Source organism: Fusarium solani (assembly GCF_023522795.1).
Source record: "Fusarium solani strain SB1 chromosome Unknown bctg00000010, whole genome shotgun sequence".
Taxonomy (NCBI): domain Eukaryota; kingdom Fungi; phylum Ascomycota; class Sordariomycetes; order Hypocreales; family Nectriaceae; genus Fusarium; species Fusarium solani.
In genome coordinates, this window is record NW_027072147.1 from 713,701 (window position 1) to 727,281 (window position 13,581).

General features: G+C 51.7%; 5 protein-coding genes across 5 annotated transcripts; 3 read left to right on the top strand and 2 right to left on the bottom strand.

Annotated features, from left to right (window-relative positions):
* Window positions 1-956: 956 nt before the first annotated feature.
* On the top strand, window positions 957-2,203 carry MRS44_014276 (uncharacterized protein; the record flags this gene model as incomplete). Its single annotated transcript, XM_046272287.2, has 2 exons — window positions 957-1,223; window positions 1,283-2,203. The coding sequence occupies 2 exons, from the start codon at window positions 957-959 to the stop codon at window positions 2,201-2,203; spliced, it is 1,188 nt and encodes a 395-aa protein (XP_046127601.1).
* Window positions 2,204-3,799: 1,596 nt separating this feature from the next.
* MRS44_014277 (uncharacterized protein) lies at window positions 3,800-6,536 on the bottom strand (the record flags this gene model as incomplete). Its single annotated transcript, XM_046277360.2, has 2 exons — window positions 3,800-4,711; window positions 4,761-6,536. The coding sequence occupies 2 exons, from the start codon at window positions 6,534-6,536 to the stop codon at window positions 3,800-3,802; spliced, it is 2,688 nt and encodes an 895-aa protein (XP_046127600.2).
* Window positions 6,537-7,185: 649 nt separating this feature from the next.
* On the top strand, window positions 7,186-8,586 carry MRS44_014278 (uncharacterized protein; the record flags this gene model as incomplete). The annotated part of the gene is made up of 1 exon (XM_046282434.2): window positions 7,186-8,586. The coding sequence occupies one exon, from the start codon at window positions 7,186-7,188 to the stop codon at window positions 8,584-8,586; it is 1,401 nt and encodes a 466-aa protein (XP_046127599.2).
* Window positions 8,587-9,968: 1,382 nt separating this feature from the next.
* MRS44_014279 (uncharacterized protein) lies at window positions 9,969-11,733 on the top strand (the record flags this gene model as incomplete). Its single annotated transcript, XM_046278894.2, has 4 exons — window positions 9,969-10,189; window positions 10,236-11,266; window positions 11,316-11,568; window positions 11,622-11,733. The coding sequence occupies 4 exons, from the start codon at window positions 9,969-9,971 to the stop codon at window positions 11,731-11,733; spliced, it is 1,617 nt and encodes a 538-aa protein (XP_046127598.2).
* A 582-nt stretch (window positions 11,734-12,315) lies between these two features.
* Window positions 12,316-13,426, bottom strand: MRS44_014280 (uncharacterized protein; the record flags this gene model as incomplete). Its single annotated transcript, XM_046281585.2, has 2 exons — window positions 12,316-12,967; window positions 13,026-13,426. The coding sequence occupies 2 exons, from the start codon at window positions 13,424-13,426 to the stop codon at window positions 12,316-12,318; spliced, it is 1,053 nt and encodes a 350-aa protein (XP_046127597.2).
* Between the last annotated feature and the right edge of the window lie 155 nt (window positions 13,427-13,581).

The window sequence follows — 13,581 nt, forward strand, 5'->3', positions numbered from 1 at the left end:
CTGCGCCTTGGCGATAGATGAGGCTCCAGCAAGCGTCAGCACGGCGGCCGAGCCAGCGCGGAGCTGTGGATGCTGACTCGTGAGTAAGCACTGAGCGAGCACTCTAGGTGGATACGGGGCGAGTAATATATGTAACTCCTCCCCGTTCCCATCGTACAGAAGGCCAATCCAGTGCCAAGACGCAGTCACATTGTATCTGCATGATTACGGCCCCGGTGTCAGGGTGACATGTCGTCGTGCGGCGTTGTTTGGGGAGTGTTACTTCGGTGACAAAAGCGCCACGTAGTTGATATGAGGGATCGACACAATAGGGCGAATCGTAGGGGCCTGTCCTGTAGATCTACTCCGTGTATGTCTTGGTCTTGCTTCTTTTTTTACTCGAGCGTCTCGACGCCACGGGTTATCAGGCCTGGTATTTGAAGTAATCTCTTGCGCCTCAGAGAAACATAAGTTCGTCGACACTAAGAATAACGGCTGAAGATGCAATTTCTTGGTGGCTTAACGGCGAAGCCATGTAACTATCCCAACCTCGTTCGAGTCAAGGAGATTGTCCAGGGCCTCGGCCAAGTACTGTAGTGCAAAAGTCAATGTTGACATCAGCGGCACCCAAGTTCCTCGAGGAATTGCTTCTTTTGGATGAATTCTCATCTCATAGCTCACGGTATCGTACAAACTCTTGTGTTTCCTGCCGAAAGAAGAAGCTCAATTGTTCATGTAAGAAGTCAGTTTGAAAATCGGCGACATCGCACAGCGGAGAAAGGCGGTTGCACGGCAGCCAAAGTGAGACAAACACCTCAAGAACTCGGGGGCCGAAACTTCAATGTCATGTGATATCCTGTGATCGACATCGTAACCCCTCTTGACTTCACTGCACCCACGTGAAAGGTCATCTTTCCACCCTCACGCTACGAAAAACCGCGTATCCGGATAAAGACTATCAAATCAAGTCGTCCCTGATGCATTTCGCTACTGCGGCGGCCGCGGCTGTGGCTGCTTGGACCCTCACCTCGTCTCTAGTGGCAGCCTCTTCGCAACATGTCAGATCCGATGCCGAGGTCCCTTCCATTCGTTCCTATTTTTATGTCGGCGGCGAATATGTTGAAGATGGAAATGGTGGTCACATCTTTCGCGATCAGATGTACGTTGAGAAACTGTTGCCAGTTAGTGGTGCAACCCAAGACACACCAATTGTCCTCATTCATGGTCAAGCTCAAACTGGCAGTGTGAGTATAATTAGATTACAGCCCCTTTAAAAATGTCATGGTGCTAACGTTGGTCCGAGAATTTCTTGAACAAGCCAGACGGCGGCCGCGGCTGGGCTTCTCAGTTCATCAGTCAAGGCTATGAAGTATACATCGTCGACCAAACCTTCCGTGGTCGTTCGGCGTGGATGCCTTCATACGGGGCTAAGCAACCTTCAACCCTCTCAGCTGAGACGATCGAGAAAGCATTTACTGCCACGCACAAGTTCAATATTTGGCCCCAGGCTGTGAACCACACTCAATGGCCCGGCACAGGACTCCGAGGTGATCCAATCTTTGATGCCTTTTATAGCGCAAACGTACAGTTTATCGGCAACACTACGTATCAGCAGGCTGCTGTTCAGGCGGCCGGGGCGGCTCTGTTGGACAAGATCGGCCGGCCTGTCATCCTCTTAGGTCATAGCCAAGGCAGTTTCATGCCTATTCTCATTGCCGACGCCCGACCTGCGCTATCCAAAGCCCTTATCCTGCTCGAGGCAGGTGGACCGCCTTTCGTCGACGAAATCTTTGTCTTCGGTGGCGAGAATCCCCGTCAATGGGGTTTGACGGACATTCCCCTCATATACGAACCTGCCGTAACTGATCCCACTGTCGATATCGTCAAGACGCGCGTTGCTTCGAAGGGAGAGGGTTATAGTGACTGTACTCTGCAAGCTGCTGACCCCCAGCCCCGTCAGTTGGTAAATCTATTTGACAAGCCCATTCTTATGGTCACGGGAGAAGCGTCCTATCACATGCCTTACGACTATTGTACGGCTAGTTACCTCAAGCAGGCTGGTTGCTCCAAGACTGAGCATGTAGAGCTTGGAGATGTCGGAATTCATGGCAACGGGCACATGATGTTCATGGAGAAGAACAGTGATGAGATTCAGGCTTTCATTGAGCGATGGATTCAGTCGAGACTTAGCCTATACACTATGGACCTTCCAAAGACGAGTTAGCTATCCCATGAGCTAGCAGAAACGGGGGCTCAAGTTAATCACGTCTGGTATTTAAGTATATTAGAGATGCGTTAGCCTACGCCTTAGCCCTGCTTAGATAACAAAATACTCAAAGTATTAAGTGATAATAAACGTGCTCATACTAACAGCATAATCAGACCCTCTTCTTCTTATCATCAAATGTTATTACTGGCTCTGATTTCTGCTAGCCATAGGTGTTCATTGTTTTCGTCCCCGCCATTGTTATTATTAATGACGCCTGCAAGGAGGTAATTATCGGTAATAAGAAACAATAAGGGTATGACAGATATCGGCATATAGACCTAATGCCGAAAAACGCTGTATGATTTGAACCTTGTCTCGATATTTCCCCGTGAGGCAAAGGGTCACCTGCACAGATCATAAACTTAAGCTGCTCAACAGCTTTTACGTCGTCGTGCTATGACTCATGAGATTGAAGACTTATATCAACCCAGTCTTCTCCATTCCTGCAACAGAAACACAGCATCAACCTCAACACTCGCCGTCCTCTTCAGCCAAATCAGTTCAGGTCAGTTTCTCTAGACGATATCACCAACATGTCCCTTTTCGACAAGCTACCAGCCGAGCTTATGGTTCAGCTTCTTCGGACGCTAGACTCCCCTCTTGATCTCCGATCATTCCTCATAGCCTGCCTAGGGGCCTTTCAGTACTTCGACTTTCATCGCTGTCATATACTCCAACCATACCTGGACTTGGTGCTAGAGGGGCTTGAACATGAATTTTCGATTCTCATAGCACCCCGAATTACTCGGCTTCGATCCATTCAGCATCTTCTTCCCTACCTAGAGCCTGCTGAGGCTAAGGCCAAGGTTGAGCAAATCGATGACCTTCCAGAGCTAAAGCCAGAAGAGTGGCAGGGGAATCTCCCTATCCTTTGTGACCTCTTCTGCTTAGTATCAGAGACCAATGATTATATCGAACATTTTATATTGGAGATAGGTCTAACCTCTTCGAGGCTCCTAGAAGAGGTTAAGTCCGATCTCAGGGCGACTTTCATGGAGTTTGAACACTGTCGTCATGCTCTATTCTACGATCGGTCGTTTTTATCAACAATCATATATTGTGAAGGAGTTCTCTGGGGCACTATCCGCTTGAAATCAATATTCAGATTTATGTCCACCAAGTACCATCGGCTTGTCCAACGAGTTGATTGGCACTTGCGAGCTGTAATTGTATGCAATGGCGAGTCCCCTGACGGAAAGGCTACGATGCCAAATTCAGAGATCGACTCCAACCGTGTTTGGCAATTCCGCCAAAGGACCATTCACGAAGAATTAAGATATGTGGCATATCATTGTTTCCAGGGATACGGACTTCTAATACGCCTGGAAAAGCTTGATATCAAGCAGCTAAGGCATTATGTTCTCACCACATTTCTATGGGCATGTCTACATGGAGCTCGTGGTGAGTCACTAGGGTTGTCTCTTGAGAGACTCTATTTCCGGGCGCGAAAAGTGTCGAGTATCGTGGTCCAATCGAACTGGTTGAGAGCTTCACGTAGGTAGGTAATGAGGAGTGACGGTCTTGATTCTTGCCTTACTCTGCCTGTGATCACTAAGACTTTGGTGGCAAGGCCAAGACTGGCCATGAGCCGTCTCTTTGAAAAACAGACTCAAAATCCCACTCACCGGGCCCTACAACCTCCGTTCTCTCTCCATCCTTCCCAGGAACAACCACTTCAGCAGTGGTATTGGGGGGCACTGTGACCCGAAGCCTGATGTTCTCGCTTTGAGGCGACTCCTTAACTGGCGATGTCTCCCAAAAACAGGAAATCTTGCCGTAAGGAGTAATGTGAGATGCCGCGGCACTTGTAAACTCTGCCCCAATAGTGGGAGCAATCCGGCATCGCTTCCACCCTGGCTCGAGCCGCTGTAGTCCAGCAAGTCTCTCGTATAGAAACTTGGCGATGGCACCGAACGCATAGTGGTTAAACGACGTCATCTCGCCTGGATTGATGGAACCATCGGGAAGCATGCTATCCCACCTCTCCCACATGGTAGTCGCACCCATGGTAACGGGGTAAAGCCATGAGGGGCAGCCTTTCTCAAGCAGCGTGGCATAAGCAACTTGGTAATGGCCTGTGGAGGCGAGAGCTTCGCAAAGATACGGCGTTCCAGCAAAGCCTGTTCCGATCCTGAAGTTGTTCTTTCGCACCAGCCACGCAAGTCTATCCGCCGCGTGTTTCTTCTGTGCAGGGGAAAGAACGTTGAGACAAATTGCCAAAGCGTATGCCGCTTGAGAGTCAGAGACTAGACGGCCGTTGCGTGTGACGTATTCATCTTGGAATGCGCTCCGAGCAGCTTCAGAGTCAGCTTGGAACGTGACACTGTCGTCCTTGTGTCCGAGGATAGCGGATATCTTGACCATCAGGTCTAAACTTTGGATGAGAAACATGTTGGCCACCATTTTGGCGTCTGTCGCTCCCTTCCATGGGGCATCAGGAGGTGCTGCTGGGTCTAGCCAGTCCTTGAACAGGTCAGTAACCAAGGTCGAATAAGTCAAGGACTGTACTCACTCCTAGTTGAAACGGCTTCGGATCCCACAAATGGTCCTTTCGTGGAAGAACCTTCATCCAAGTCGTCATGCTATTGTACTGCTGGGCAAGAATACTCTCATCCCCCGTCTCCTGATAAAGAGCCCAAGGCGCAAGAATCGTGACATCGTGCCAAATAGCACAAGGCACTCTCCGGCACCAAATTGGATCTGGGATTGTAGAGTTGGGGCTGACCATGGGTGGCACTCCTCCGAGCACATTTTGATCGTGTTCCAGGTCAATGAGCCAATTCTTCAACATGCCGAAGCAGTCGTAGATAAGAGTCGCAGTCGGCGCAAAGAGGGCTAGGTCTCCAGACCAACCGAGTCTTTCATCACGTTGAGGGCAATCAGTGGGAACGGAGAGAAAGTTTCCACGCATTCCCCAGACAACGTTCTTGTAAAGTTGATTGAGCAAGGGCTCCGAACACTCAAACCCTCCAACGGGCTTCATATCAGTATGGCAAACAACAGCCTCGACTGATTCCAAGTCCAGATCACCAACCCATCCGTTAACCTCGGCGTATCGGAAACCATGGAATGTGAATCGAGGTTCGTAACTTTCGCCTTTCTCATCGCCTTTTAGAGTGTACTCGTCGGTCGCCTTGCAAATGCGGAGCGGACGCGTGCCAAGTTCCCCATTCTCTAGGACTTCGGCATGGCGGAGCGTGATCTTGTGTCCCCGAGGGCCTTTGATGTTTCGAAGGCGAAGATATCCGACCAGGTTTTGGCCAAAGTCGAGGATGGTCTTTCCAGATGGTGTGGTGATCTTCTCCAGGGGCTTGATCACTTCAACCCGGCGGACAGGTTCTCCGTAGCCGGCTGTAAGCTCTATCTCCGGAGGTAGACTCTCCATCACCAGAACAGGGTTCCAGTTGGAGGCTGCCTTGTCCATCGCGGGGGTTGACCACGATGCGATTTCATCTCGTGCATCGTACTTTTCCCCGTCGTAAATCTCAGCAAGCTTGATCGGGCCCTTAATTACGGTCCAAGAACCATCAGAGACGATAGTCTCAGAATGGCCGTTGGCGTAATGCACCTCAAGCTGTGCCAGAAGAGCAGTGTGCGGACCCCAGATATTTCGATGGCCTCCCTCAAAGCCGATTCGGCCAGAGAACCAACCCTCAGCAAGGCGAACACCAATGCAGTTGGCGCCCTCAACGAGTGCTGAGGTGAGATCATGTGTCTGGTACTGTAGTCTGTTGTCGTAGGCAGTCCATCCAGGAGCGAGAAAATAGTCGCCGACGCGTTGCCCGTTGACCTCGGCCTCGTAGACGCCCTGAGATGTGATGTAGAGTCTCGCCTGCTCAATTTCGCCGGAAAGCTGGAACTCTTTTCGGTAGAGCTGTTCTGGGTCTGGTTCAGAAGTGTCAGGGCCCCAAGGTGCAGCAATACGCTGACATTGCCAATCACTGCGCTCGAGGAGGCCAACTTCGAGATGTGCAGGTTCGCTCCAAGGAGTAACGATATCCTTGTTGTCATAGAGTCTTACTCTGATGGATATCTTCTGCCGCGAGCGGAGAGTGTGGTCGAAGGGCCATGGAACGAGCGTTGAGAGACTTGACGTTCGTTTCGCAGTCAAAGCAAGGCGTTGTTGCTGATTGGCGTTGCCATCGCTCACCTCGATCTCGTAGCTAGCTTGCTTGAACAAGCCGGTCGCATCTTTGATCTTCCACGAGATTCTTGGCGTAGAATGCTGGACGCCCAGCGTGTTTGGGGCATGGTAGTGCTCAAACTGAACTTCGAGGACGGAGGCCATTTTTGCGCTGTGGCCTGGGAAACGAGATAAGAGTGTCGACCCTGGCTGCAGAGTCGTCGCGAGCCACCCTTGATCAAACCTCAATCATTTAACCCCTCGCAAGTGCCCGCCATGGAATCCATCATATGACTAGATTCGGGAGCAATTGACGCGAGCTGAGTCTTTGGCAAGCCCATGTTGGCAATCCCGGGGGAGAATAACCCCTCAAGTAGGGACTCAACCGTGGATTCTGACTCGGATACGGAGAAATACCGAACCAACGATGCAAATTAGCCAATCCGTTAGCTGATTAATCGGAAGGACTGTCCTATCGGAGTAATCACCTACACGGAAACAACCCTTGGCCACGCTAAAAACCCCGTGCTACCGAATTTCCCAAGGCGGTCCTCTCAACTCCGCATGACAGGGAGGGTAGACGATGTGCATTAGCGGCGGAAAACCTGTCGGGAAACCCGTCGGGAAACTTGACCAGGGGCGTTAACCCTGTGGAGAAGCCATGAAAGCCTCAGCATGGTGTGAGACTGGCCAGATAGGCTGTTTGGGTGTAAAGATCCTTGATGGGGTGCTTTTTGTGCTCTATAAAAGATCAAGTAGCTTTTGGGTTACCCGATGGTAGGTCAACTCACACCACGTTATTCCTCTCTTCACCATGGCCAACGAGGCGTCCATGTTCCTGGCTGACGATGTCGTCACATCGTACAGCAAATCAACCGGCCATGACCTCCCCGTCCAGGATCTTCCCCTCCCTCCAGACTTCAAATGGGGCACCGCCACGGCCGCATACCAGGTCGAGGGGGCTGTTACTCAAGACGGCAAGGGTCCCTCCATTTGGGATACGTACACGCATCTTACCCCGTCGCGGACAAACAACCAGAACGGTGATGTAGCGTGTGATCACTACAATCGCGTCCAGGAGGATGTCGATTTAATGAAGTCGTTTGACGTCGACGTGTATCGCTTCTCCATCTCTTGGTCGCGCTTGATCCCCCGCGGTGGCCGTGACGATCCCATCAATGAAAAGGGAATCGCCTTTTACAACGACCTCATCGATAAGCTCCTAGCCAAAGGCATTGAGCCTGTCGCAACTCTCTATCATTGGGATACTCCTCAGGGCATCTACGATCGATACGGCGCCTTTTTAAACACGGAAGAGTTCAAGGCTGATTACATTCGATACGCGAGATTATGCTTCTCGCGGTTTGGTGATCGAGTCAAGAAATGGGTCACCTTCAATGAACCTTACATCACATCCATCTTTGCTCATCACAATGGTGTTCTCGCTCCAGGGCGATGTGCTGCTGCCGGCAACGACACAAAGACGGAGCCATGGCGCGTAGGACACACTCTCATCTTGTCTCACGCTGAAGTGGTGCATATCTACAGCAAAGAGTTCGCGTCTCAAAAAGGCGACATCTCTATTGTGCTGAATGGACACTTCTACGAGCCATACTCGGATAGCAAGGCAGACATTGATGCTGCGCAAAGGCGGCTGGAGTTCTATATCGGCTGGTTCGGCGATCCTATTTTTCTTGGCCAAGACTATCCCGCCTCCATGAGAGAATATCTCGGCGCGAGACTGCCGGAGTTCACACCCGAGGAGCGCCAGCTCCTGCGCGACACGAGTCGCATGAACGCATTCTACGGCATGAATCACTACTCAACAAAGTACGCCCGCGCTCTTCCAGATCCCCCAGCTGACGACGACTGGACGGGCAACATCGAAGAAGGCTCAGTCAACCATGCCGGCGTTGAGATTGGTCCCGTCTCCGGCACAATGTGGCTTCGTGTTGCGCCAGAAGGATTCCGCAAACTGCTAAACTGGGTGTGGAACCGGTACCATCTTCCAGTCATCGTCACCGAGAATGGCTGCCCTTGCCCTGGCGAAGATGACGTTCAGGTGGCTGCGGACGACAAGTTCCGCATCAGATATTTTGGTCTGTATCTCGATGCCATCTCTCGAGCCATCTACGAGGATGGTGTGCCTGTGCAGGGGTATTACGTCTGGACTTTGATGGATAACTTTGGTGCGTTTTCCCCCTCCCATCTCTAAAACATCGCCAACACTAACTTCTCACAAGAGTGGTCTGCTGGCTTTGGGCCACGGTTCGGAATAACCCACGTCGACTTTTCGACGTTGAAGCGCACGCCCAAAGACTCGTCGCGTTACCTCCGGGAAACGTTTCGTAAACGTCGATCTCAAAAGACCAGCGGAAAGATTTGAAGCTGATGGACAGGAATTTTTGGGATTCGTTTAGTGTTTGCATATAGAAACAAGTCACAACTCAGGGATTTGGCTCCGGTGGAATTACTCCGGCCTGGTAGAAGAACCCTTGGGATTAGATATAAGGACAACACAAGAGGTCGCTCTCCAGTACAATTCCAGTTATCTGCCCGATTCCTGCAGTAACGGGCCTTGGTAGACCTGCCCGAGCCCTAAACTCGCTGGTTTTGTGGGGCAACAGTCCGTGACACTCACTGAACGCCAAGTCTCGCGATCCGTCCGAGTACGCGGGTTCAGCTAAATCTTCCCAGGCCGGCCAGACAAGCCCGATGCTGGTCTCCGGCCTTGAGCTTCCCGTACGATTACCTAATACGATTCGCAAGCACGCCCCATACTGTCGCTCTCTCTGCCCTTGAACCCAGGTACAACCTGTGGTGCAACCATCATCCCATTGGTCAACTGTTGGGGTCTCATTGAGGCCAAATCCTAACCGAGGCTGTCCACACTCCATCGCCGGTGGAGATGGGGTATGAAGGAATATGCCAGACAGTGGGAGAACCGTTTAAGGGAGCCATCCTGCGTTATATTCAATTCTTCCAGTACACTTCCAGCGGTGCTATTTACAACCTCATCGACCCGTCGCATAAATCTGTGATATTTTTCCGCCATGACATTCCGTGATGGTATCCCGTTATGACGATCCCGCTGTCAACTGCCGGACCAACGGTTCAGCCAACCTTGTACCCGTTACGCCAGACAATTCAACCTTCGGGACAAACAATAGCGAAGCTATTCATCTTTATCCAATCAGTTCATGACAAAAGACAAGTTGCTCTCTCCTGATACCCTACAGAACTTGCCCCACATTGTCCAACTAACCTCCCCCTGGTTCTCCGCCTTTTCCCGCCAGCCAGATGATGCGGGGAGTGGGTTAACCTGGGGATAGACTCTCCGGGGTCAGGACGTTAGCTCAAGCCGGAATGACTCGACTTCCGACCGGATCACCACCTCATTCGATGACCATCCCGGAACCAACGTGATCCTCCACTTTGGGCTTGGCAGATATACCCAAGTCACCTCCGCATTCAGCTAGACACTTCGTTCTTCGCTTTATTGTCACCCGAGTCACCTAATATTAAAGCCTCGTGGGAGCACGGCTAGTTTCTCCAAATGCCCCAGATCCTGCAGGAACTTTCCCCGCATCTACAACCATGGCACAGCCAAAGGAAACAGAGAATGTCGAGCACGCAGAAGCTCCCATGGAGATGGGCCTTAAAGAGTCCGAAGCCGCTGTTGACGCCGCCAGCAAGGGTCAGGCAGCATCTGGTTATGAACATCTCACGCCATGGCAGACTGTCAAGACCTTCAAGGTGGCCACTGCTGTGTGCTTCTTTGCCGCGTTTAGTGCCGCAACTGATGGCTTCCAAGTTGGGTAAGACATCACTCACCTCTAACAAGCAATAACTGATAGCCTCTAGTATGAACGCCAGCATTGTTGCCAACAAGGGCTTCGTCCACGAGTTTGCCACCAAGCACGACGCTGAAGGAAACCCTTTCCTCGAATCTCCCATCCTCAGCGCCTGGAGCTCCATCATGTCCGTCGGTCAAGTCATCGGAATGACGTCCCTCGCCTTCGTCTCGAGCCGATTCGGTAGGAAGGTTGCCATGTATACGTACTGGTTCATCTTGGCTATGAGCGTAATGACTGAATCCCTCGCACGAACTTGGCCGGTCTGGCTGGTTGGCAAGCTGCTCGCCGGCATCGGTGTCGGTTGCCTTCAGTCGACTTTGCCTATCTATATCTCTGAGGTTGCCCCAGTGCGAATCCGCGGTGGTCTTCTCATGTGCTATAGCTTCTGGTGGACTGTCGGCACCTTCTTTGCCCATGTGGCACTCAACGTTCTCAACAAAACACATGAGATGGACTGGCTGGTCCCGATCTATACTCAGTGGGCTCAGATCGGACTCATGCTTCTCATCTATGTCTTCCTACCCGAGTCACCAGCCTGGTGTGTCGGGAGGAAGAACTACGAGCGAGCCCGCAAAGCGATGCAGCAACTGCACGGCAGAGTACCCGATTACAACATCGATCAGCAACTCCAGGTCCTGATTCTCGCCGCGGAACACGAAGAAGCTGTCGCAGTTGAGCAGAAACGCCAGAGTTGGATGTCCATCTTCCGAGGCACCGACGGCAGACGCACCGTGACAGCTCTCTGGGCCAATCTCTCCCAGCAGTTCCTCGGTCTTACCCTCTTCTCTAGCTTTGGCACTTACTTTTTCCAGCAGGCAGGTGTTGCCAAGCCATTCACAGTCAAGTGTATCACCTCTGGCATCAACATCGCCACCATCATCATTATTATTCTCGTTGCTGATCGAGTTGGCCGAAGATGGATCGCCTGCACATCTACCACGGTGGAAATGCTCGCTTGCGCAGTCATCGGAGTCCTTGGTCTCATTAAGAAGACAAAGGCAATGGACTACATCTTCGTTCTCTTTGCCTGCTTCTGGAGTGAGTGTGCTCTATCCCTCAGTCTCTTCATAGCTAACTCCAGTCACAGACATTGGTATGACCGCCAACGGAGCGGCAGGTTGGGGCTACATCGGCGAAATCTCCTCCCAGCGACTGCGACCTTATACCGCTGGCTTTGGTGCTGCCATCACCTGTGTAGTCGGAATTGTCATGAACGTCCTTGTTCCTTACATGGTCAACGAGCATGAGTGGAACTGGGGTTTCAAGACGGGTTGGTTTTACGCCGGCGTCGGTCTTCCTTTCGTGATCGGAATGTGGCTTCTGATCCCTGAGACCAAAGGGTGAGTGAACCTGCAATCACAAAAATAACCGATGCTAACAAGTCACTCTCCAGTCGTTCTGCTGCCGAGCTGGATGAGCTCTTTGAGAGGAAGATCAAGGCTTGGAGGTTCCACAAGACCGAGACAGCCACCCAGCGCCTTGTGGAGGTGCAGAACAAGTATTGAGGACCCGTTAGACGCTTTATTTGCGCCCAAATGAAGTAAAATCGTCGGTGCCCATGAATTATTCAGTAGATATACAGCGATTAGTCTGTACGAACCATGCACTCCCTTCCACAGGTCAGGTATTGCAGTGCTGACAGTTGAGGCTCTGTCACATGGCTGTGCACTTGAGTCAGGTTATCTGGAGGAGGGAGTCTGGACTCGGCTGTTGGAGAGAATTCACATGTAATTCGGGGTGAGGTTGAAATAAGCCTGGCATACTCCTCCCACTGGTGACTGCAATGTTGGGTGGTGTTGCCATGGCTGAACCTAGACTTCCCAGTGTGGACGCAGTGGGTTTCTCTTCGAGTAAGGCCTTTACGTAAAAGCAAGCCAGTGGCTGTATAACCATAAAAATTGGCTGGCTGAAAACACCTAATTGGGAATCCTCTGTCTGCAGTTTATCCGCAGCCTCGTTTCTCTTCATCATTGTCCAGGGCCTGTCTTTCCCTCCTCCCTCCGCCATCGCCAGCCCCCGATACATTGGATGCGTAGAGTGCACTCGTGAACTTTTAGACACGTGTAAGTGTTGCTCATACTGGGCGCTCATTTCGCTCCTGGAGAAGACCCAGATTGGTGATCTCCCACCCACCCCGAAAGCTCGTGGGCTTCCATGCTCTGGTGGCCTGGGCTAGCTGTCCCATACGGTTCTGGATGCTGATAGAAAGCCGGAGGGGGTATCCCGCCGTTCTGAGGTTCGATCGACGAGATCAAAGTGGGGGAGTATGGCTGGGTTATAGTTGGAGAGACTGCCATGGCTTTCGCATCTGGCATGTTCGACTGGATGGCGTAGTCAGGGAGAGAGTCATTTGGTTCAGCTTTCTCGCGTTTTCGTCGCAAGAATAACGTGACTCCAATGACCACCAGACTGACGAAGGCCACACCTCCGATTACACCCCCAACGACTGCACCGACGTTGACCCCAGGGGGCGGAGGTTTTGTCTGAGTTGTCTCGGTGGATTCCCCCGTAACTGTGACCGTTCGACTCGTTGTCGATGTAGTTGATGGGTCCATAGTCACGGCATTCGTCCACGACGTGACAGGGTTGCCATCAACCAGGACAACGGTAGTGAAGTCTCGAGGTTGCATATCGAGCGTGCTAAAAAGAACCAGGAAACTTGAAGTTGAGTGGCAAATCCACTGGCTGATGCTGCCGCTGAACTCAACCGGGAGGCAGTAGGGGAAGCTGGACTCGATGCTGTAGATCGAAACGTTAGCCGCTGTCTCGAAAAATTATCAGGCAAGATTCAGCTCACCAACGCAACGTATTTGCATCCTCAACGCAATCCAAGTCGCATAGATCCGGGTCTAACGCATCGGTGCGGTCGAGGCAGGTGGTTCGGATGTATCTCAAGTCACAAAAGACATTATCGATCCGACCGGATTCCCAAGAACAACGCTTTGAGCTGGGGCACGTTACGACATCCTCCATTGCGTCGAAGCCGCAGGTAGGATCGGGGGCTACAGTAATGGTGAGGGTACCCGCGGTCAGGCGGCTATTCTCTCGCCGATGAAGTCCATGGTCAAGCCTCAGATATCCAGAGTCGGGGCCCCCGACACTGTCGGGAAAGGTACGTGTACGAGGGGCGATGGAAATAGCTTTTCCAATGAGCCCCTCCGACACGGCCACCACCTTTGCAAATCTTGATAAGAGCATTGCGTTGAGATGGCTGACGGTGGATCTGAAGGTATGCAAAAGCGCTGCAGACAGGAGTGACCGGTGCAAAACAAGGCCGGTATTGCTTTGACTAAATAAAGCCATGTATCAGCTCTTCAGTTTTCACATGCTGTGACCGGCCATGAGGAGGCTTG